The sequence below is a fragment of the Mytilus californianus genome, unplaced genomic scaffold (assembly GCF_021869535.1).
Source record: "Mytilus californianus isolate M0D057914Y unplaced genomic scaffold, xbMytCali1.0.p SCAF_4, whole genome shotgun sequence".
In the NCBI taxonomy this organism is placed as follows: domain Eukaryota; kingdom Metazoa; phylum Mollusca; class Bivalvia; order Mytilida; family Mytilidae; genus Mytilus; species Mytilus californianus.
This window is the reverse complement of record NW_026262690.1, coordinates 51217223-51242832: the sequence shown is the minus strand read 5'-3', so window position 1 is coordinate 51242832 and position 25610 is coordinate 51217223. Positions and strand designations below refer to the sequence as shown.

General features: G+C 31.2%; 1 protein-coding gene and 1 long non-coding RNA gene across 2 annotated transcripts in view; one reads left to right on the top strand and one right to left on the bottom strand.

The window, feature by feature from the left end:
- The window catches only part of LOC127698385 (uncharacterized), a 51916-nt gene that overhangs the window by 15151 nt on the left and 11155 nt on the right, over window positions 1-25610 (top strand). The window contains exons 10-22 of the mRNA XM_052201819.1: window positions 3045-3224; window positions 4366-4468; window positions 6092-6126; window positions 6572-6635; window positions 7613-7755; window positions 8284-8368; window positions 11289-11377; window positions 12370-12483; window positions 13035-13103; window positions 15835-15867; window positions 16997-17059; window positions 20433-20578; window positions 21196-21278. Of these exons, the coding sequence (XP_052057779.1) occupies window positions 3045-3224; window positions 4366-4468; window positions 6092-6126; window positions 6572-6635; window positions 7613-7755; window positions 8284-8368; window positions 11289-11377; window positions 12370-12483; window positions 13035-13103; window positions 15835-15867; window positions 16997-17059; window positions 20433-20578; window positions 21196-21278 (1207 nt within the window). The remainder of the gene's footprint in view (window positions 1-3044; window positions 3225-4365; window positions 4469-6091; window positions 6127-6571; window positions 6636-7612; window positions 7756-8283; window positions 8369-11288; window positions 11378-12369; window positions 12484-13034; window positions 13104-15834; window positions 15868-16996; window positions 17060-20432; window positions 20579-21195; window positions 21279-25610) is intronic.
- LOC127698432 (uncharacterized) lies at window positions 16-24154 on the bottom strand. The gene is made up of 2 exons (XR_007980832.1): window positions 23280-24154; window positions 16-765 (listed from the first exon to the last, which is right to left on the bottom strand). It is a non-coding gene; the product is annotated as an uncharacterized LOC127698432 (long non-coding RNA).

Here is a 25610-nt window from a genome sequence, read left to right as displayed (position 1 = left end):
TACACTGCTTTTAAATTATGTTTAAAGAAATGCATATTTATAAAGGAAGACCAGTAAAAATATCTGCAAATGTTTTCATCTTTTTTTTTTACAAAAAAATCCATATGAAAGATTTGACACTATATTTTTATTAATTCTATTATAAAATAGATTAAGTTAGCACTATGGTAAATTTAAATGGGTAATTATGGTTGCCAACTCCATTGGAAATTTGAATTGAGATTATGACCATATCTTGAGGGAAAGAATTTTTTTGGGGGAAAAAGGGGGGGGGATAAAAAGAAATTGTGGGGGGCCAATTTTTTCTCATTTCAGATTTCAGAAATTAAAAAGAATTATTCTTCAAATATTATTTTTTTTTCAAATTTCAAATATTGAAAAATTTCAAGAAGTAATCTTTAATTGCACAGTATGGCGCATTAGATTTGTAAAATCTTTGATCACATTTATTTATTTGTTATGCCGAATCTAACAGTGTATTTAGATTTTTAATTTTGGGTCCAGTTTTCAAATTGGTCTACATTAATGTCCAAAGGGTCCAAAATTAAACTTTGTTTGATTTTAGCAAAAATTGAATATATGAGGTTCTTTGATATGCTGAATCTAAACATGTATTTAGATTTTTGATTTTTGGCCCAGTTTTCAAGTTGGTCCAAATTGGGGTCCAAAATTAAACTTTGTTTGATTTCAACAAAAATTGAATATATGGGGTTCTTTGATATGCTGAATCTTACCATGTATTTAGATTTTTTATTTGTGGACCTCCTTATCTAATTGGTTCATATTGAGGTCAAAAGGGTCCAAAATTAAACTTTGTTTGATTTCATCTAAAATTGAATTATTGGGGTTCTTTGATATTCCAAATCTAACCGTGTATTTAGGTTTTTAATTTTGGGTCCTGTTTTTTAAATTGGTCTACATTGAGGTCCAAGATAGGGTCCAGTATTTAAACTTTGTTTGATTTTAACAAAAATTGAATATATGGGGTTCTTTGATATGCTGAATCTAAACATGTATTTAGATTTTTGATTATGGGCCCAGTTTTCAAGTTGGTCCAAATTGGGGTCCAAAATTAAACTTTGTTTGATTTCAACAAAAATTGAATTCTTTGGATTATTTGATATGCTGAATCTAACCATGTATTTAGATTTTTTATTTGTAGGCCCCGCTATCAAATTGGTTCATATTGAGGTCAAAAGGGTCCAAAATTAAACTTTGTTTGATTTCATCTAAAATTGAATTATTGGGGTTCTTTGATATTCCAAATCTAACCGTGTATTTAGGTTTTTAATTTTGGGTCCTGTTTTTTAAATTGGTCTACATTGAGGTCCAAGATAGGGTCCAGTATTTAAACTTTGTTTGATTTTAACAAAAATTGAATATATGGGGTTCTTTGATATGCTGAATCTAAACATGTATTTAGATTTTTGATTATGGGCCCAGTTTTCAAGTTGGTCCAAATTGGGGTCCAAAATTAAACTTTGTTTGATTTCAACAAAAATTGAATTCTTTGGATTATTTGATATGCTGAATCTAACCATGTATTTAGATTTTTTATTTGTAGGCCCCGCTATCAAATTGGTTCATATTGAGGTCAAAAGGGTCCAAAATTAAACTTTGTTTGATTTCATCGAAAATTGAATTATTGGGGTTCTTTGATATGCCAAATCTAACCGTGTTTTTAGATTTTTAATTTGGGTCCCGTTTTTTAAATTGGTCTTCATTGAGGTCCAAAGGGTCCAAAATTAAACTTAGTTTGATTTTAAAAAAATTGAATTCTTGGGGTTCTTTGATATGCTGAATCTAAACATGTGTTTAGATTTTTGATTATGGGCCCAGTTTTCAAGTTGGTCCAAGTTGGGGTCCAAAATTATACTTTTTTTGATTTCAACAAAAATTGAATATATGGGGTTCTTTGATATGCTGAATCTAACCATGAATTTAGATTTTTTATTTGTGGGCCCCGCTATCAAATTGGTTCATATTGAGGTCAAAAGGGTCCAAAATTAAACTTTGTTTGATTTCATCAAAAATTGAATTATTGGGGTTCTTTGATATTCCAAATCTAACCGTGTATTTAGATTTTTAATTTTAAGTCCTGTTTTTTAAATTAGTCTACATTAAGGTCCAAAGGGTCCAAAATTAAACTTAGTTTGATTTTAGCAAAAATTGAATTCTTGGGGTTCTTTGATATGCTGAATCTAAACATGTATTTAGATTTTTGATTATGGGCCCAGTTTTCAAGTTTGTCCAAGTTGGGGTCCAAAATTAAACTTTGTTTGATTTTAACAAAAATTGAATATATGGGGTTCTTTGATATGCTGAATCTAACCATGTATTTTGATTTTGGACATTGGACCATAATAGGTAAATTAAAAAAATTCAAGTTCTTAGACCACATTCTTTCTGTGTCAGAAACCTATGCTGTGTCAAATATTTAATAACAATCCAAATTCAGAGCTGTATCAAGCTTGAATGTTGTGTCCATACTTGCCCCAACTGTTCAGGGTTCGACCTCTGCGGTCGTATCAAGCTGCGCCCCAGCGAAGCATTTTTTTGAATTTATAAAGTTGAAATGTAAAAAAATAGTAGAAGGGTTGTGTGTCCTTCCATTATTCCTTCGGATCATACATCCTTCCAGTATCAGATTAAATTTTTTAGTCAGGGTAGTTTAACTTCAAGTTATTGTCACATCAACTTCATGGACTGTTATGAAACTTGCATAGAAGCTTTCTTATGATCAAGAAATAGCATCTGAAAAAAATATAAATTTTAAATTTAATTGATAAATGGACTTCGTTTTTGGAAGTCAACATTGCAATTTTACACTGACGGAAGCAATCACAGGCAAGACATCTTTAAGACTTTTTACAGGTAAACATTTGCCATTTAAAAAAAAAACAATGCTCTACATCCTGGAAATTGATAATTACTTAAATCAAAATGGTACAATAAAAGAAATAATGCCTTCCAATTTCAAAATGATGTGGAAAAAAAGGATTTATTTATTAATAGCTTTTAGACAAGGACAATTATCATTTCAGATCTTTGATTCAATGAAAGACTCAACCATGCTTAGAGGAAGGGGAACAAATTTATTAAGAAGCTGTATACAGAGAATGGCATATCATGGGCATATTGATGCTACTTTGAAGATGTGGCAGGATGTTGTTCCAGTGGAAATTATAAATAGGGAAATGACAAAGTCAATTATTTTAAATCTGGTAAGTTTGAATATTTCTTTGATATCAACAGGTGAGGTCATAGTTATTTTACTTTGTATTTGTATTTGTTTATTGTATTTTTGGTATTCACAACTATAAAAGAGATTATTCTCTGTGGTATTGTGGGATAGATTTTTTAATATTAAAGAGGAAAGTTAAGCTATATTTTTTTTTGGTCTTATATGTACTTGAATAGAAATTTTCAAAGGTTAATATTGTTTCAGATTTTTACAGCTCTGTTGTATTTGCTGATACATGCAAGTCTTGTATATTTCTAATTCTCATATAACTGATATCTTTTGTATTAATTTGAAATTAAGTTTTTCAACAGTTTAAGAGATAAGCAAATGAATTTTCTACCTGATAGGTTTGTTGAAGGGAACAAGCTAGAAAAATGGATTAAATTATAAATTAATTCACACAAATAGGACAGAAGAATAGAAATATGGAACAGAGATTTTCCATATATATAATGTGTATATACATGTATAATAATCTGATTCTGTCTTCTGTGTTTGTATTTTAGAAATGATGTAAAATAATTGTTCTGAAATCTCCTTTGTGCATACTTCATGTGTTAGCAGAAAAACTTTTTAAATATCCTTTAATGGATTGTCAAGGTGTACAACTAATATGTTACCAAATAGCCAGTATATGTTTTGTTAACAGAATCTTTGTTCCTGTAAAGCAAACACCAATCAATCAATCAATCAATCCTGTAAACTTTGGAATCTATTGACCATCTTTGTCTGTGCTTTAAAAAAATTAAGTCTGAAAAATGCAAGTGATAACTCCTCCATATCAACTATAGTATCCTATTTCTATTTTAATGAATCGTTTTTAAATCATAGTGCATTGAATCCACATGGCCTCCATTAAATGCTTAGCTGTAAGATAAGTTTTTCATTGAAGACCAAGTTGTAGATTTTATTTCTTATAGTTCTGTTAGGCAGGACATCTTGTTAAATATTTATGTCTGAGTAATGATTTTATGATGTATTAAGCAACAGTCATTTAATATTTATGAAATAGTGGCAAATATTCCATGTATTGTTTGGACAATTATTGAACTGGGTAATAAGTTTTTGGAGTTACATAGCCCGTTGTGTTTATAAATTTCATTTCTATAATTTTTTTCCAGGATCCTGAAAAACATATTTCAGCTTTATTAAACATACTAAAAGACCAAGATTCGATGGATATGGATTACTGCATCAAATTGTGCTGTCGAGAACAAAAATTTGGTAAGATTATTCACCTAAAAATATCATGGTAACTTTGTTTGCTTGAGTGTTGGAGGTCATAAGTTCTATCCTTAGTCGGGTCAAACCAAAGTCTTTTAAAAAATGATTGCTCATCACCTTTGGAATGACTCTTTACTATAACAATGATATGTATAGAAATTTTTTATGCCCCCGCCGCTAGGCGAAGTGGGCATTAAGTGTTACCCTTGTCTGTCCTGTTCGTCTGTCGTGTATGTCCCCAAAATTGGTTTCCGTTCTCTAACTTTAGTTTGCCTCAACCAAATATTATAAAACTTATACACAATGCTTATCACCACAAAACACAGATCAAATTGGTTGGCGTCACTTTTACCGTTCATGAGTTATGCCCTTTATAAACTTAAAAATTGCTGAATTTTCGTTTCTGTTTTCTAACATTAGTATTGTGAAGGTTGTGGCTAGTACTTCGCTTTGAATTAATAAGGCTTGTGTTCATACAAATTGTATTCATGTAATGAGTAGTTGCGCACAAGGCAACGTTACGTACAAAGGCATTACCTAAATAGTAGGTTACGTTAGTGATGTTAGTTACATAGTAAATGAATAGCGGCAAATCCTTGACAATTAGTTTGCCTCAACCAAATGTTATGAATCATACACAATGCTTATTACCACAAAACACAGATAGAAATTGAATTTGGGTGTTGTCACTTTTATCTTTCTAGAGTTATATAAAAAAAAGATGTGGTATGAATGCCAATGAGACAACTCTCCACAAGAGACCAAATGACACAGAAATTAACAACTATAGGTCACCGTAATATGCCCCTTTACAAACAGAAAAATTGCTGAATTTTTCGATTCAGTTCTCTATTAAACTTAAGTTTGCCTCAACCAAATGTTATGAATCTTATACACAATGCTTATTACCAGATTAACACAGATCATGTTTCAATTTTGGTGGCGTCACTTTTACCTTTCTAGAGTTATGCCCCTTTACAAATGGAAAAATTGCTGAATTTTCTGTTTTAGTTCTCTAACTTAAGTTTGCCTCAACCGAATGTTAAAACTTATACACAATGCTTATTACCACAAAACTCAGATCAAGTAAGAATTTTGGTAGCGTCACTTTTACCAATATTGAGTTATGTCCCTTTATACCGTTATATGCAAGCGGGGGCATCATCTGTATCCCAGAAACACATTCCCCATTTTTTTTTTAACAATATTTTCATAATACATGTAGCAATTAAGTGTAATTAAAGTCTTGTAAGTATGCTTTATTTTATCAGTGCACTTTGATGACTTGAATGTGGTTTTCTACAGCAGTTGGTTAAAATTTCTCACCAGTTGAATAGTTAGAGTTGATAGAACAAATTGCAATTTGGTCAGAATTTTGAATGAACTGCAGTAAGTGGAAAGCATCACTTACAGTCAGGTCACAGTAATAACCCTATACAACTTGAAACTTACTGGAGTTTCACCAAGTGGCAAAAAAAATATTAATGGCAAAACAGGTGTGTGTATTACACATTAATACAAATAATTACATGACAGTAATAAAATTCCCTCTGTACATTTGCCTGAACAATTAAACATAAGGTGTTCTTTTGGCTTGACAACATATTTTTTTTTATTTTTCAGATTGGGTATTAAAATTTTTAGAAAGAGCTAATACTGTAAGTGATTTAGATTTAAGTTTATTTCTTATGCTATTAAAATGAACAATTTCATATGACATATGATAAGGCCATGTGGGTCACAAAGAAATATTTTTTACAGACATCACACTATGATTTTAGATGAACTCTTTGCTATATTTGCCTTTAACTTAATGATTAACAAACAATGGCTGATTTCTGGTTATTACTTATATCAGTGGTCAAGCCACCAAGAATTATTCTATTTTGATAGCCTGTGTCTTCTATTTTCTCAAACAGATAAACAAATTCTGTCCTCCTTCTACCACGCTAAGAAAATTTCAAAGTCCGATGCGGCTCTCTGAAGCAGGGGCAAAATTTGTTGTCCGCAATAGCACAGAAGTTTGATAAAATTTAAGACTTTTTAAAAGAAATGTGTTTTAGAATTGAGAATTATTGTCACAATGAATATTTCTCTTTTCAGGTTAAATGTTTTGAAGAAGGCCATATAAGATTTATTTTTAAATTGTTTCAAGATGACAAAGAAGGTGAGTGAAATATTGGATAGCCACAAGGTTACATATAACATTTGAAAAGTTGGTTATCTAAGAAATTTTAAATAGCAATAGTAGAGTCACTATCATGTTCAAAATTATTTCAGACAAAACCAAAAAAAGGCTTGTTATAGAATAAATGATTATTTATTTTTGATCTGTACTGTTTAGCAATGTTTTTGTCATGCATATTAAAGCAAGCAGATAAGAAAATGGTATATAAATCAATATTTTATGTTAGGAAGTAAAAAAAGTATAGGCAGTGGAATAAAACATTCATTTTCCATGGCTTAGGGAATTATGAAGATTTGTTCACCCTCAAAAAGTCGTATTCTCTTGTATGAACAAATCTTCATATCTCCCTCAGGCAAGGAAAATACATGTATAATATTCTTCATATACAATTATATCAGTCTATATGCTTTTGAATTTTTACAAATTTTACAAATGAATTTTTATTAAAAAAAAACATTTGCACCATACAAAGATTGTCATGTTTATAGATGATACTGCAGTTATTGTTATCATTTTCCATGTCAAAAAAGTCTTTAATGTTGTTACATTTGATATCATTAACCCACTTACATATTACAAAAAAATAGTATGATAAAGGTGCATATTTAGATGGCATGCAACCAATAAAATTGGCTCAAACAATTTGAACAAAACAATATGTTTTCATAACATCATCAAATACTAGTGAGCTAAAATTTTCTTTTGTCTTGCCTGTATCGAAGGTCACAGAATGTGAGACATAGAGATGCTAATCTGGTGGTGGTGACAACATACTAATTTCAGTGTGTATTAACTCTGCTTCCTGTCTTATTATCAAAAGAAATTATTGGTCATTACTAAACTTTGACTAATGAAAAAAGAACAAATGAGAATAAATTTAGCATGATTTGAAGTAAAACTTCCTGTTTAAATTCTTATTGTACAAGCTTTTATTTTGAAACTTTATACTTTTATAGCTTTACTTCAAGTCACAGATGTATTGGCAAAGACTAAAAATTTGAAAACAAGAGGAAATATTGGTCAGTGTTTATCTAAATACATTATACCGACTATTGTAAAAAATGATGAATCAGTGGAAGACTTTTTGGATGAGATGAAGGTTAGTGCTAACATTTTATTTTTAAAAAAACAAACAAACTTACATCCTGTTATGCAGTATATTTTTGCACAGTGATTCTCATGATTCACAAGATTTCAAGAAAACTAAAAAAGCATAGGAATTTTCGCAATTTTCTCTCAAGACCTAGAAAAAAGATGATATTGTCCATAAATCCTTATAGATTTAAACTTGGAATATCTTGTTTTATTTGGAAATCATCCGTTATATAATTACTTCTATGGGTGGTTTCTTTATTTTTAAAGTTTCTGTCTCATTTAAAATGTATGTTTTACTGAAACATCATAAAGTGATTCCTCAAAACAAATTATTTTATATTTATATCTTATATAAAAGTACTGCATTTTTTATGAAGACAAATCTTCTAAAATTTAACTTGCAGCTATTTTTTTCTCTAGAAATATAAACAGCTGAAAGAATGCAGTAGACACATACAATATCATTAAAGTAACACCAAATATTGAATACTTAAGTTTTTTTGTCAAACATAGTTTCCTTTTTGTTAAACAGGCAAAAGGTTATCCAGAGGAAGACATTGATTCTTGTACTTTTGGTCATTTATTGAACAGTGATGTAGATAAGGCTTTTGAGTTTGGTAAGTCAAAAAAATAGAATTGTTGATCCAAACAAGTTTTTAAGGGCTGACGGTTGTGTGCACACAACACCTTAAATCAAGATCAGATATGTGTAGTATAAATTACAAATGGTAGCAAACAAAATCTTAACAGAGTTAATAGTCCTTGACCCGCTATTTTAAAAAGAAAAAAAAATATGATGTTTCTACTGCAATAGATGTATCAATTTTAATCACAGCTAAATGAAGTTACAAATTTACTATGTGGAAAATATGAAATCGTCTACTGAAAGCTCATGTAATAATGACCAGAAGCGAAAGCAAACAACATTGTGTGCATGAAAATAAAGAATATACATCAGTCTACAGCTTATATGCTCTTACATAGTTTATCGAGAAATAAATTGTCTGTGTCATTTAATTCCTTTACTTATGATGGAAAAACTGTTATTAAGTCTGAAATGAAAATAGAATATGATGGAAACAACTGTTGCAACACCAAATCAGCATGATATAGTCTTATTATCGGCTGGTATAAGTACAGTGACTAGAGGAGAAAGCGTTTTCTTTGCCCTTGTCACCCTGTAGCCTTTTAAATCCCAAATGCTCCTATACTGGTGGAAAATTATGAGATTTTATTTCCTTTTTTATACGACCGCAAAAAATTGCTGTCGTATATTGGTATCATGTTGTCGTCATCGTCCGAAGACACTTGGTTTCCAGACAATAACTTTAGTATTAGTTAATAGAAATCTATGAAATTTAAACACAAGGTTTATAACCACAAAAGGAAGGTTGGGATTGATTTTGGGGGTTATGGTCCTAACAGTTTGGGAATTAGGGGCCAAAAAAAGGGGCCCAAATAAGCATTTTTCTAGTTTTCAGACAATAACTTGTGGAACGGTGTATGGATCTCTCTGAAATTGTACAAGAAGTTTCCATACCACAAAGGGATGGTTAGAATTAGCTTTGGTGTGTAATGACTCAAAATGTATAGGAATTAGGGGCAAACAAGGGGGAAAAAACAAGGGTTTCCTTGTTAATGGACAATCACTTTTAAGTACAATGTTAAATTTGGATTTCCTCCTTTACACTGCTTTAAAATTATGTATAAAGAAATTTTGTATTGTCTTGAGGTGATTAGCTGTCAATTTATTTTTAGAAGTTACTAATAAAAATGCTGATTAAAGATATATTATTTTTAGACATGATTATGTATGTCATTTTCTATTTTAAGACTTTTATGATGTATTTAAATGGGTAATTATGGTTGCAAACTCCATTGGAAATTCGCAACAGCAAAAACAAAAAATTGAATATAAATTCAAATCATATAACCAATTCTAAGTTCTTTGACTACAGTTATTCTGTGTCAGAAACCTATTATGTGTCAAACATTTGATTCCAATCCAAATTCAGACCTGTATCAAGCACGAATATTGTGTCCATTTTTGCCCCAACTGTTCAGGGTTAGACCTCTGCGGTCGTATCCAGCTGCTCTCTGCGAACCAATTTATTGGTAATTATTTTAAGCTTTAAGGAAATGATGTATTAATGGTTCTTGTGTTTTCACAATGTGATTTTTTTGAGATTTGAGATTTTATATTTAAATTAGTATGTATCAGTGTACCTGTTGTAAGAGTAGCCTTAACATAACTGTAAATCTGTTGTCTCAAATTCCTTATGAGACATCGACCATTCTTTTGTCACATGTTAAACTTTTAAAGGTTAAATTGTACAAAGTATGTATTATAGATACAAAGAATAAGCGTTGATTCTTGAAAAAGAAACCATGAACCCGGAGGAGAAATGGTTTGTTTTTCACGAATCAACGCTTATCATTGTATCTCTAGCATAAACCATTGTGTTGATGTCTTTTCAAAATTAAAGCCTTTTCTTAATTAGAAGGTACTGTAGGTGAGTTTAAATAACAATGTTATCATGTTCAATGATGCATTAATAAATATAAGTTCACAATTAATTGGTTAGAGAAATACAAATATATAATAACACGTCTGTCTTTAAATTATCAGGCATCTAAATAATATCCGTAATTTTTAACAAGAAGCCATATACTAGGCACATCACGATTTACTCTCATAGGGATTTGCGAATAAACATTTTTAAAGATATGTAGTAAAACAGATGAAATCATATTATATTCATAAAACAAAAATGGACAAATTGAATGTAATCATTTTCTTTCAAATATGTGAAATAGCCAATAATATTCCATAAATAAATGTGAAAACCCGCTATTATTGCAAAAATATCCACAATAACATACATAATAAGAAAAACGGAAAAAACTAAAGAATAGGGACAACAAAGAGAATACAAGGATTTGAACATAAACTGACAAGTCTCTACCTTTACCTATTCTCTTTAATTCATTGATCTTAACCATGTTAACCTTGCGGCTACCAAATTATACTATATGATTGCCTATTATGTATATATAAAGGTACAAGCCCTGTGTGTCCGTTGTACCGATGTGTATCATATGTTCATTTATATATATATAATAGACATTTAAATTGCAACCCATTGGTAGCCGAGAGGTTTCGTTGATGTGTTGATGTCAGTCACACATAACAGATTTCAAGGACGGGTTTGATTCCCAAATAAAAATTACAAAAATTAAAGGTAATTTTTAAAATTACTTCCATTAGTGAACAGAAATCAGTAAATAAACCAATTCAAACTTAATGAAATTAGACACACAAAGGAAACAATTGAATATAATTTGGTTAGCTCATTTCTGCGACAGATTTAGGAAGCGTTGATTCTAGAAAAAGAATCCACGGCAAATGAATAGGCTGACGTCACGACAATGGTTTAAGTATATCTGTTTCCTACTGACTGATTGATAATGAACTAAAGCCTACAATTTAAATTTAATGCATGCTTGTAGCTCTACAGTTTCTCTTTTCTGTTGTAGCAAAGGACAAAAAGATATTAATGTTCCCTGAAATGCGTCAAAAGTTGACCAACCTAGATATGACTCAGCATTGGAAAGCTGTTTTGGAGGTACATTATTATTTTCATGAACAATGTATAAACGTGTATATCAGAAGTAAATTTTTTTTTCAATCATAATTTTTTACCCCCTTTCACATAGTGTGTGGTATACTGCATTCACCTTATCTGTCTGTTTACCCTTCTGTCCATCTGAATCTTTTGTTGTATATAACATTGCCTCAGTGTAATGGAATGATTTGATATTATGCTCCAGTCTTGGGGTGGGGGCTGTATTGTAATCACCTTTTCTGTCAGTCTATTCCTTTGTCTGTCTGTTTACCCTTCTGTCCAACTGAATCTTTTATTGTATATACATGTAACATTGCTTCAGTGTAATGGAATGATTTGATATTATACTCCAGTCTTGGAGTGGGGGCTGTATTGTAATCACCTTTTCTGTCAGTCTATTCCTTTGTCTGTCTGTTTAACCTTCTCTCCATCTATTCCTTTGTCTAACAAATACTTTCATCAAACTTTTCTCAGGAATAACTGAACATAAAGACTTGATATTTGGTAAGCAGCTTGACATTGATGAGTTGTAACTTGTGAGCATCTTCATAACTGTCCTTGTCTGTCTTTTCATATGTCAAATAACCTTGACCCAGCCTTTACACTCCAGGGATCAGGGTTGTTTTTAGGATGTATATTTCTATGTCACTATCCATGACGGGTCAATAATATTTGCTATATGGATTACTTCCAACTAGTATATGTTCTTCTGACATAATTCAATCTGCCTTGACCTCCACTTCAGACTCAATTCAAAATTAGTTCATGGCCTGTTAAAAAAATATTCCAGTATTACAGCAAGGCATTTATTGTGTCCATTTTAAAAAAAAATTTTTATTCACATTAAGTTTAAACTGAACTTGATATGTGTAATCTATTATATGATTGCAAGTTTGGTACATGTAATTTGGTCTGGATATCATTGACTTTTAAATTATATTGCTGTCTGAATCATTTAAGCAGATAAAACTCTTGTTTTTGTTTTGTTTTAGGTTATGTCAAGATCTCCAGATAAGTTTTTCAAGAACAAACTACAGATGTTAGAATATATATTGGACAAAAATCCAACTATTTTGAAAGACATCGTGGGTTATTATAAATCAGTGGTAAGATTGTTATTTAAAGTGTGATTATTTTTTTTTTGGTGCGGATATATTCAGAGGAGTACCGTAAAAATGAAATTTGCATTCCCAGGTAGTAGTCAGGTTGTCCTTGTTTGTTTTAGAGACTAAACATTCACACTGGAGAGGAAAAGTTGGTAAATACCAGTTGTACTTATGTTGAACAAGATGCTAGTTACCCAAATTTTCTTTAAAATGGCATGGACCATAAAAAAATATACAGATAAATATGTTACTGTGGGGATAACTTGTATTATATTGTTGACAATTAAACATGTGCACATAAAAAAATGACAAAAAAATAGTTTACAGATAAAATAGTAATCCAGTCAACCTAATATTGATTTCATGACATATGACCTGGATATATAGAGAATAAGTTTAATCATGTTAATCATTTCAAACGAATATAAATTCATTTTAAGTTCTGTTAAAAGTTAAAGTCAAATTTGACATAAAAAATATAATGTTGATGCATATAACTCATTAAAAACTAGTTTCTTTTAAGCATTTTATATGATCTTATTTCATTTTAGGGCAGTTTTCTTGGTTATGGTGCCAGAGATATGTTAAGACAGAGAGGAATTAGTATTGACAGAAATATGGTAAGTTAAGATTGCCTGATGAAGGATATAAATTACTTAACTCACTACCTAAAGAACAAGATATCACAACTGATATGTTCTACATTAACAAAGAGTATACACTAACATTAAATAAAACATCAAGTACCATCAATGCTGTTAGCCAGACAATCTAACTGCATCACAATAAAGCAGCACATCCAAACATGTAAATTATTACATTAAATAATTTCTTTATAAATGTATTATTCAAAGCAACTTTATGGAAGCTCTCTTTTCAATTGAACAAGTAACTTGGTTGAAAAGCCACTCTTTTTTAGAATTTATTCTACCAGAATTATTTTGTAAAATACTGATAAAACCTATCATTATTTCTTTATCTAACATAAACAGCTCAGAATGGTATTTCACATGTACTTCTAGACTTGAAATCATAAAGATTAATATTTGATATATTATTATTAAAATAGGAACTATATGAAAGTGCACTTGATTAAAATTGAATTTATCAGCCTCCATTGAAAAATATTCAAAAATATTTGTTTTGCATTTAAGGACAAATTGAATAGAAGAAGAAGATGTTTTTTATTTCCATTTAATGGGCTCACAAGAAGCAAATTACAAAAAAAAAATTATTTTATAAAACAATGATCCTATATAAAACAAAGGAAAATAGTTTGAACCTATATAAACTCCACATATATATATATATATAAATGATTTTAAAAGTTTAATACCTCTGTGTCAGGCACATCCCAACAAATTTTTTTTTTAGAATAAATTGGTGTATAAAAATGATTAAACTGGTATTGTATACTTTCTGCACATCATTTACACATTTATGGTTTAATTTGATTATATGATTTTACTTTAAAATTAAGAATTCTTTCAAATCTTAAAATCTTGAATAGTGACTTAGAGTTATATTGAATGGCTTAAAGTGATAAAAAAGTATGTCTGAGCAAATTGAAATGGAAAGTGACAGCTTACAGTATGGTCCATTTCAAACAGTGTTCAATTAAAAAACCTAAAATAGACTACAACATTTTGAAGTTTGACCAAGGACTGGTCAGGTCAGAGTTGGGGAAATCTTTTTCATTTAAAGGAATATAGGTCATCGAGTGGACAACCACATTGTGAGCTTGTACATTTAAAATTCTATTGCAGGGATTTGTTTACACAAAGTAATCTTACACTGTATAGTCTATGATATGATCTGTGTATAAAAAACACATAATTGTCCTCAGCGGACGTGTTGCAGATGAACATAGGAATGGTGGGCGTCAGTGCAGTCTTGTAAGGGCTCTCACATGTACAATTCTTGCCAGATTTTTATGAAATTTATATCAAAGGGTTATATCAGCAATGTCTCAGGACAAGATCAAAATCAATTTTTTTTTAAAGGATTATGCCCCTTGGAAATATAAATTTTTCGAAAAATTGTATTGTAAGCGTTCTCAAGCCTACATTTCTTAAGATAAAGTTTTAAAGAACAAAAAAATGTTTGTTTGTGAAAGTTATTGCCCTTGGACAGATAAAATATGTGCAATGTGGGGGACATTGGATCGTCCTTTTATTAAATCTGAATATCTGATATAATTAATGTTTGTATCAGAAATTCCCTCTTTGCCAACTCAAAACAAAAAGAATGTAATCTATGGTGTATTTGGAGACCAATTTGGAAATTATTATTTTATACGACTGCAAAAAAAATTTTGGGATCGTATAATGGTATGATGTCGTCTGTGTCGTCGTCCGAAGACACATTGGTTTCCGGACAATAACTTTAGTTTAAGTTGATGGATCTCTATGAAATTTTTTAAGAAGGTTCAATACCACAAAAGGAAAGTTGGGATTGATTTTGGGGATGCTGGTCCCAACCGTTTAGGAATTAGGGGCCCAAAAGGGGCCCAAAACAAACATTTTTCTAGTTTCAGGATAATAACTTGTGTATAAGTATTTCGATTGTTCTGAAATTGTACAACAATGTTTAATACCACAAGTAGAAGGTTGGGATTCATATTAGGGGTTATGGGGCAAACAGTTTAGGAATTAAGGGCCTAAAATGGGCCAAAAACAACAATTTTTGTAGTTTCCGGACAATAACTTGTGTGTAAGTGTATGATCTCTCTGATATTGTACCATAAGGTTCCATATCACAAAGGGAAGGCTGGGATTGAGTTTGGGGGTAATTGGCTCAAACATGTAGGAATTAGGGGCCAAAAAAGGGCCAAAAACATGCATTATTCTAGTTTCCAAACAATAACTTGTGTTAGATGTGTATGGATCTCTCTGAAATTGTACTACAAGGTTCCATACTACAAAGGAAAGAATTGGATCGAGTCTTGGGGTAATTACTACAAGGGGGGATTCCAAAAGTTGCAGGGGGGGGTTTCCAATTTTTTTAAGGAATTCATATTTTTTTCAAATTTTGTAAAAGTTTCAAGAAGTAATCTTCAATTGCACAGTATTGCACAATAGATTTGTAAGATCTTTTACCACATTTAGTTTGTGTCAGAAACCTTTATTATGTCAAAAATTTGATCACAATCAAAATTCAGACAGTATCAAGCTTGAATATTATATCCAAATTTGCCCCAACTGTTCAGGGTTCGACCTCTGTGGTCGTATCAGGCTGCGCTCAGCGAAGCATTTTATTTAGGTCTTTGTTGTAGACTTTTGTAAATCACAGTTTTGAATAATGAAATTTTAATGCAGTTTTTAATAGTCATTCCTTTATTTATTTCTACAGAGCAGATGGACAAATTATACAGACCCTGATGAGGTAAGAGCCATGACAAGTTAGGAACAAATTAACAGTGGCTTTCATAAAGCTAACCTCAACATCAACATTTTTTCTGCATTTTAACTAACATGAGCTGCATTGGATAGAAATCAACCTTATGCAAATAAATATCAATACATCTGTTAACCTAGTTTTGATTGAAAAAATCTCTATGCAAAGTCTGTAACTGTTTAAGAATTGAGCTGATATAAGAACTCTACAAAACAAGACCAAAAATTCATCATTTAGCTCGTATTTAAATGTACCAAAATCAACCAAAGTCTTATACATGTACAGGTCGATTTCTATCTGAAACAGCTCATATATTTAAAGCTGTAACTGAAAAAAAAACACTCTTGGAACATAAATATAAGTATTACAGTTGACAAAAATACAAATAAAAGTTAAACAATTCTTGCTTAAATTTTACAATTTGATCTTTTGCAATGTCCAAATCATACATTTTAAAGAATTTCCTCAAAAAACAAAATATAGTAGATTTAGGTGTTTTTCTAACTGCATATAATCAAATCAATGTTTAAATATAGATTCCACCACTTCATCGAGTGAGATACAATATTTATCCACTTGAGACAGTTAAATTTTCAAATTTAAAATGAGAGGCTTGCCGAGCGTTTAAAATATATAAAATTTAACTGTCGAGAGTGGAGAAATATCGTATTTACGAGATTTGGTGGTGGAATTTATTTCTCTAATGATTTTTAGACGATATGCAAACAATCCTAATCCTTCTTTCGAACGACCTGCAAAAAGATGTGTTCTTTCTATATGACGTCATCAGACATGGTCGCCTGTTTTCATGACATCACAATAGGAATTTTAGAGGAAAGCAAGAAAATTTGACCAATGAAGAACTGAGATCAAACGAACCACACGTTGATTAAATAAAAATAATCAACGGGTCAGGAAAAGGATAAATCGAGTAAGAATTAGAGAAACAAAAATATTTATATGTTTAATATGTATCAGGCATTTCATAAAAAGAAAAGCTGCAATTGTTCACATTTACAAAACAAAACCAGGCATTGCCAAGATATCTGTTGATGCTCTCCCAAATAATGAAATTGTCTTAGTGAAAACTATCTTTAAAATTTGTTTTATTATTCAGTCAAAGAAGAGAAGAGAGATAGTTCAAATGATTGATCAATTTAGAAATCTTTTTGCTGATCAGGTAATTGATTTTAAGGTATAGATATATGGATTTCATATGAATCATTATTCTATCACTGACTATAGGATCAGCATTATATGATCTTCGTAGAATATTAATTTACTACCATAAAAACATATATCACTGGCTGTAGTCAAGGTGCACTAAACATCTTTCTCCATAGGTATGAATATTCACTTTCCCATTTATATAGAGTGATCTTTTAAGAAAGACCTATAACAGTACCATACCTAATACCTTATACATCATATAATGTCTTTTTTTAATCAGTTCCTTGCCTGACATAAGCCATAGACTTGCTACTGGCATCACATAAGACAGTTGTCATCATATAAGAAATAAGAAATTTTAAGACACTGTACTTTGGCCAAGTAAAAAAATGTTTTTCTATTTTTTCTATTTTTGTTTTTTCGTTCCAGAGTTAGGGACTTTGAACTTTGAATTAAAGCAATATTTCATATATCATGAACTTTAAATTAAAGCAATATTTCATATATCATGAATTACCTCAAGTATGCCTGAAATTTAATCAGAACTTAAAAAAATTATTGTTGGGATTGATAAAAAGAAGCTCCATTTGGATTTTTGTCTCGCCTTGAGGGAGTCAAAAAACAAGACATAGGTATGCTGTTTCCAGTTGGCGGCAACAAAGTATTAGTTTATGATTAGGTCAGTTTATGGGGAACCACTTATGGTATGTCAATGATATTTGGTATTCAGTTGTATTAGCTATAGTTTGATCAAGTTAATACAAATTTTACACTGTTGTTGGGAATGGTGAATGTAGACTTGATTTTGAAAATTTTCTGGTTTGTAATTCCAGAGTTATGGGACTTTTAACAGTCATAATTGACATAATACTTATATGCCTAAGGGTATCCTCGTGCATGTTTTTCTTAAGAGCCATTCTATTTGCTTCTGATTAAAAGTATTTTAAATTTCCCATTTTTTTTTGCAACAAGTTCAATATGCACAATATGGGTGTATGGCACAGCTTTTTATTTTAGATGTCATCCTTATTATATCTTGTTTCAAATTAGTTCCTGACGTCACCATTTTATGCCCCCACCGTAGCGGAAGGGGCATTAAGTGTTACCCTTGTCTGTACTTCCGTCCCATCTGTCTGTCTCATCTGTCCGCCCAGAACATCCCCAAAATTGGTTTCCGTTCTCTAACTTAAGTTTGCCTCAACCAAATGTTATAAAACTTATACACAATGCTTATTACCACAAAACACAGATCAAGTTAAAAATTGGGCGGCATCACTTTTACTGCTCATGAGTTATGCCCCTATATAAACAAAAATTGCTGATTTTTTGTTTCCGTTCTCTTACTTTCGTTTGCCTCAACCAAATGTTATAAAACTTATACACAATGCTTATTACCACAAAACACAGATCAAGTTCGAAATTGGGTGGCATAACTTTTACTGTTCATGAGTTATGCCTCTTTATAAACATAAAAATTGCTGAATTTTTTGTTTCAGTTCTTTAACTTTAGTTTGCCTCAACCAAATGTTACAAGACTTATACACAATGCTTATTACCACAAAACACAGATCAAGTTTGAAATTGCGGGGTGTCGCTTTTACCGTTCCTGAGTTGTGCTCCTTTATAAATTGAAAAATTCCGTTTTCTAACTTCAGTTTGCCTCAACCAAATGTTATGAAACTTACACACAATGCTTATAATCACAAAACAGTCTAAATGACGTTAATCCTGCATCTGTATGTGGAAGTTGACTCATGCATAGTTACAAGCGGGGGCATCTGTGGCCCATAGACACATTCTCCATTTATTTTTAAAGGAGTAGGTCCGGTAAGGGCCGATTTTGGCCTCAAATTTCAGATTCATCTGATGAAAGATTTTGGACACTTTTTAAACACTTAAGTGTCTACTTCAGTCAATTCAATTCGTTTATGTGAAAGATTTTAACTGATTTAGTCATTAAAGACGCTCAAATTCAAGCTTTAACATGAAAAAGCTATCAAATATGCCATAATATGTCACTTTTCACATGGTTTTTGTCAAAAATGAAAGTGGCCGCATCCGTGTTCATCCTCAACCTTTATATATGTTGCGTATTATCATCAAATACAACTGACATGTAAATATTAAGAATGAACACAAATGCGGCCACTTCCATTTAAGACGAAAACCGTCTAAAATTTAACTCAAATGCTAAAATTGTGAAGATTTCAGTAATTTAGCATCACTTAACGCTGCTAGTACCCCATATATGTGCATTGTATTGTCAAATACAGCCCATATTTATGTAGCAGAAGTATTCTACTTTCCAATAAATATATAAAAGTTTACATTTTAACAATTTTGTAAAACTGCTATATTTTGGGGCCCAAAAGGGGTCTTACTGAACCTACTCCTTTTTCAAAAGTGTTGTCAGGTGAATACACCCAGAAAAATCAGGATATACTTCATATAAAAAAAAATATTACTTTACAGCTCTTTTCATAATGCTAGCAAGACAAAGAATTGTTTGGCTTTGATTGATTGGACATTATCAAATAATCAAATTTACCTATACACAGGTTTAACTACGCCTACTTGTATTGTTTGCAGCTGTCAATTTTAATTACAATGCTTGAGCAAACATTTATATAAACAAAGCAAGCAAGTCAAACAAACCTTTGCCTTTCTAGCATTATGAAAAGAGCTGTAACATTAGTATGTATAATGAACAGATAATGAACAGATACAAGGATGATACAGCTGCTTGGAGCCTCTAGTTTTGAGTTAAATCTTACATAGATTGACAACTACAGAAGATTGGTTCGCTCATGAATGAATCAATTTCTGTTAAGAAACATTGTATTTGATACAACTGTTTAAGAAAAAATCCATTACACATGTACAAACAAAAATATTTCTATATTTTATACATAATAATGAAAAATATGTGTAGCTGCCTCTGCAAAAAAATATGAAATTGACCATAGAGGCTAATATTTTTAATGTCCTAAAATTTTAAAAACTTTACTACTACATTATGCATAAGAATTAGAGGAAGAAAAAGGAGTAAGGTACAACACATCAGTCAGAATTTGTATCCCCCCCCCCAATCCGTTGGAGGGGGCGTTAAGTTTTACCATTGTCTGTAAGTCCAAATATTAGTTTTAGCTCTCTAACTTTAGTTTGCATCAACCAAATGTTATAAAACTTAAATACAATGCTTATCACCACCAAACACAGATCAAGTATGAATTTGGGTGGCGTCACTTTCAACGTTCTTGAGTTGTGTCCTTTTATAAATTGATAAATTGCTGAATTTGCAGTAAAATTACAAAAAGGGGCATCTGTGTCCAATGGAAATATTTCTTCTTTTATTTTAAATGTTAATGTCATTTTTATTCCAGAAAATAGATGAAGCTGAAAAAGTATTACATAGTATAGAAGATACTGGGGTGAAAATACTATCATCATATGTTATACGTGTGGCATTGAGGATATATTCACTCTACAGGAAAAATTTGTTACTTAGTTTGAAATATCTAACTATTCTGTAAGTATTTTTACTCATTTTATCACCTCAAGAATGAAAAGGTCAGCACTGTAAATAAATCCCTAGCCTATTTGAGGTTTTAATTATTAGATCAGTTCTTCATATATCATGATTAAAGGTCAATTACAGTTGGTTAAGGGAATCATTTTAAGGTGTACATGTTTTTCTGAAAGGAGTCATCTGACTTTGATCTCTTTTCACGGTATTTTTAGATAGATTGGTTCTTCTAGATGGTGCTTTTATTATTTTACAGATTTAGACATTGAACTTATTTTTGTCACGTAGACATTATTACATAGAGTTTCAATTTTTTGCAATGGTTAGCTGATTTTTAATCAATCAATGGTCCTTGTACTTTTAATTTTCCATGTAATTCCTTATTAGAACAAATGGGTAAAGGCAATGCTCAGATTTTGTTGGAAGTTTTATGAATTATTCAATTTATATGTTAAAATTACATAACAACATAACAGCATCAGTTTATTCCATTATATTTGATTTTAATCAAGGAAGAAGATTTATCAGATCTAATATGCCTTTATGAAAATGAAATTAACAGTTGCAAAAATTAAAGAAATGAAAGAAATATGTGCAAATGTTTTAATGTATACTTTTAGTGAAACTGATTTTCCTGAAAGCCAATACTGGAATGAATTATTAATGACTTCTGGATTACTGATAAAAGCAGGACAATTTGAAGGTAAATTTCACTGCTAGTTTTATTGACATGTAGTTCACTTTACTGGCTTCACAGTAACCATTAACATTTAAATAAAATGCATTAGTCCATATGTTGTTATAATAACTACAATATTGGAGCATTTACAAGTATGATTTGTGGCTGGATTATGTATGTCATTTGTTTATCATATACATATACCCCCCCCCCCCCCCCCCTTTTCCACTCTTTAAGAGTGTGACTATTTGCATTCACCATGTGTCTGTCCATTGGTTAGTACTTTTTATACGACCGCAAAAAAATTTTGTGGTCGTATATTGGTATGACGTTGGCGTCGTTGTCGTCCGGCGTCATCATCCGAAGACACATTGGTTTTCGCACTCTAACTTTAGTTTAAGTGAATGGATCTTTTTGAAATTTGACCATAAGGTTAAATACCACAAAAGGAAGGTTGGGATTGATTTTGGGGGTTATGGTACCAACAGTTAAGGAATTAGGGGCCAAAAAGGGGCCAAAAATAAGCATTTTCTAGTTTCCAGACAATAACTGTGGAACGGTGTATGGATCTCTCTGAAATTATACTACAAGTTTCCATACCACAAAGGGATGGTTAGGATTTGCTTTGGGGGGTTATGGCTCAAACCGTTTAGGAATTAGAGGCAAAAAAGGGGGAAAAACAAGGTTGTCCTGGTTAATGGACAAATACTTTAGTACAAAACATAATTTAAAGCAGTGTAAGGGAGATAAATCAAATACATCATTGAAATTATCTCCCTTACACTGCTTTTAAATTATGTATAAAGTAATGGTTAATGAACAATTAAGATAATTTAAAACAGTGTAAGGGAGGTAATCCAAATACAACGTTTTGGTTACTTCCCTTACACTGCTTTTAAATTATGTTTAAAGAAATGCATATTTATAAAGGAAGACCAGTAAAAATATCTGCAAATGTTGCATCATTTTTTTTTACAAAAAAATCCATATGAAAGATTTGACACTATATTTTTAATTCTATTATAAAATAGATTAAGTTAGCACTATGGTAAATTTAAATGGGTAATTATGGTTGCCAACTCCATTGGAAATTTGAATTGAGATTATGACCATATCTTGAGGGAAAAAGGGGGGGGGGGGGATAAAAAGAAATTGTGGGGGGTCATTTTTTTCTCATTTCAGATTTCAGAAATTAAAAAGAATTATTCTTCAAATATTATTTTTTTTTCAAATTTAAAATATTGAAAAATTTCAAGAAGTAATCTTTAATTGCACAGTATGGCGCATTAGATTTGTAAAATCTTTGATCACATTTATTTATTTGTTATGCCGAATCTAACAGTGTATTTAGATTTTTAATTTTGGGTCCAGTTTTCAAAATAGTCTACATTAAGGTCCAAAGGGTCCAAAATTAAACTTTGTTTGATTTTAGCAAAAATTGAATATATGAGGTTCTTTGATATGCTGAATCTAAACATGTATTTAGATTTTAGATTTTTTGCCCAGTTTTCAAGTTGGTCCAAATTGGGGTATTAAACTTTGTTTGATTTCAACAAAAATTGAATATATGGGGTTCTTTGATATGCTGAATCTAACCATGTATTTAGATTTTTTATTTGTGGACCCCGCTATCAAATTGGTTCATATTGAGGTCAAAAGGGTCCAAAATTAAACTTTGTTTGATTTCATCAAAAATTGAATTATTGGGGCTCTTTGATATTCCAAATCTAACCGTGTATTTAGATTTTTAATTTTAAGTCCCGTTTTTTAAATTGGGCTGCATTAAGGTCCAAAGGGTCCAAAATTAAACTTAGTTTGATTTTAACAAAAATTGAATTCTTGGGGTTCTTTGATATGCTGAATCTAAACATGTGTTTAGATTTTTGATTATGGGCCCAGTTTTCAAGTTGGTCCAAGTTGGGGTCCAAAATTAAACTTTTTTTGATTTCAACAAAAATTGAATATATGGGGTTCTTTGATATGCTGAATCTAACCATGAATTTAGATTTTTTATTTGTGGGCTACGCTATCAAATTGGTTCATATTGAGGTCAAAAGGGTCCAAAATTAAACTTTGTTTGATTTCATCAAAAATTGAATTATTGGGGTTCTTTGATATTCCAAATCTAACCGTGTATTTAGATTTTTAATTTTAAGTCCCGTTTTTTAAATTGGGCTGCATTAAGGTCCAAAGGGTCCAAAATTAAACTTAGTTTGATTTTAGCAAAAATTGAATTCTTGGGGTTCTTTGATATGCTGAATCTAAACATGTGTTTAGATTTTTGATTATGGGCCCAGTTTTCAAGTTTGTCCAAGTTGGGGTCCAGTATTTAAACTTTGTTTGATTTCAACAAAAATTGAATATATGGGGTTCTTTGATATGCTGAATCTAAACATGTATTTAGATTTTTTATTTGTGGACCCCGTTATCAAATTGGTTCATATTGAGGTCAAAAGGGTCCAAATTAAACTTTGTTTGATTTAATCTAAAATTGAATTATTGGGGCTCTTTGATATTCCAAATCTAACCGTGTATTTAGATTTTTAATTTTGGGTCCTGTTTTTTAAATTGGTCTACATTAAGGTCCAAAGGGTCCAAAATTAAACTTAGTTTGATTTTAACAAAAAATGAATTCTTGGGGTTATTTGATATGCTGAATCTAAACATGTGTTTATATTTTTGATTATGGGCCCAGTTTTCAAGTTGGTCCAAGATAGGGTCCAGTATTTAAACTTTGTTTGATTTCAACAAAAATTGAATATATGGGGTTCTTTGATATGCTGAATCTAAACATGTATTTAGATTTTTGATTATGGGCCCAGTTTTCAAGTTGGTCCAAATTGGGGTCCAAAATTAAACTTTGTTTGATTTCAACAGAAATTGAATATATGAGGTTCTTTGATATGCTGAATCTAACCATGTATTTTGATTTTGGACATTGGACCATAACAGGTAAATTAAAAAAAATCAAGTTCTTAGACCTCAGTCTTTCCGTGTCAGAAACCTATGCTGTGTCAAATATTTAATCACAATCCAAATTCAGATCTGTATCAAGCTTGAATGTTGTGTCCATACTTGCCCCAACTGTTCAGGGTTCGACCTCTGCGGTCGTATCAAGCTGCGCCCCAGCGAAGCATTTTATTAGATTTGTTAGACTCTTCTTCCTCCTTTGCCATTACTTTGAATTTTTCAATATGTCGAATGAACTTTTATATTTTCATCAGACATATTCCCAGCACCATTGAACAGAACGACTTAATATGTAATGTCAGTAATGCTTTCTTGACATATTTTACTCATTTCCAAGTTATCGTTAAAGAAAACCATATAGATGAGTGCTACCACTGAATAACTAACATTAAATTGAACCTTAGATGACTTTTTAGATCTTCACTCTAAAGGAGGGGGCATACTGACTGGTTTATCTCTGTCTGTAACATATTTCTGTCAAGTTTATTTTTTAGTAGCAACAAGTCATATGGTACTGAGCTTTGTCAGGTTATTGATACCACAACATGTCATTGGTTCCTTCCATGCATAAAATTTTCATCACATAGAGTTAATTAAATTGAATGGGAGTATGATTGGTGGGCAATTGCTCACAATAAATATTGTTTTTTAAGAGATGATGTCTAACATAAAAATAAGGTGGCACAGCTTTCAAAAATATATAATATGATATATTGCAGATGATTTTTTTGTCGAGCCTGCGACTTTTGTCGCAGAAAGCTCGACATAGGGATAGCGATCCGGCGGCGGCGGCGGCGGCGGCTACGGCGGCGGCGGCGGCGTTAGCTAACTTCTTAAAAGCTTTATATTTTAGAAGATGGAAGACCTGGATGCTTCATACTTTGTATATGGATGCCTCATGTTACGAAGTTTCAGTCAGTCACATGTCCAATGTCCTTGACCTCATTTTCATGGTTCAGTGACTACTTGAAAAAAAAGTTCAGATTTTTTGTAATGTTAAATTCTCTCTTATTATAAGTAATAGGATAACTATATTTGGTATGTGCGTACCTTGCAAGGTCCTCATGCCCGTCAGACAGTTTTCACTTGACCTCGACCTCATTTCATGGATCAGTGAACAAGGTTAAGTTTTGGTGGTCAAGTCCATATCTCAGATACTATAAGCAATAGGTCTAGTATATTCGGTGTATGGAAGGACTGTAAGGTGTACATGTCCAACTGGCAGGTGTCATCTGACCTTGACCTCATTTTCATGGTTCAGTGGTTATAGTTAAGTTTTTGTGTTTTGGTCTGTTTTTCTTATACTGTATGCAATAGGTCTACTATATTTGGTGTATGGAATGATTGTAAGGTGTACATGTCTAGCTGGCAGGTGTCATCTGACCT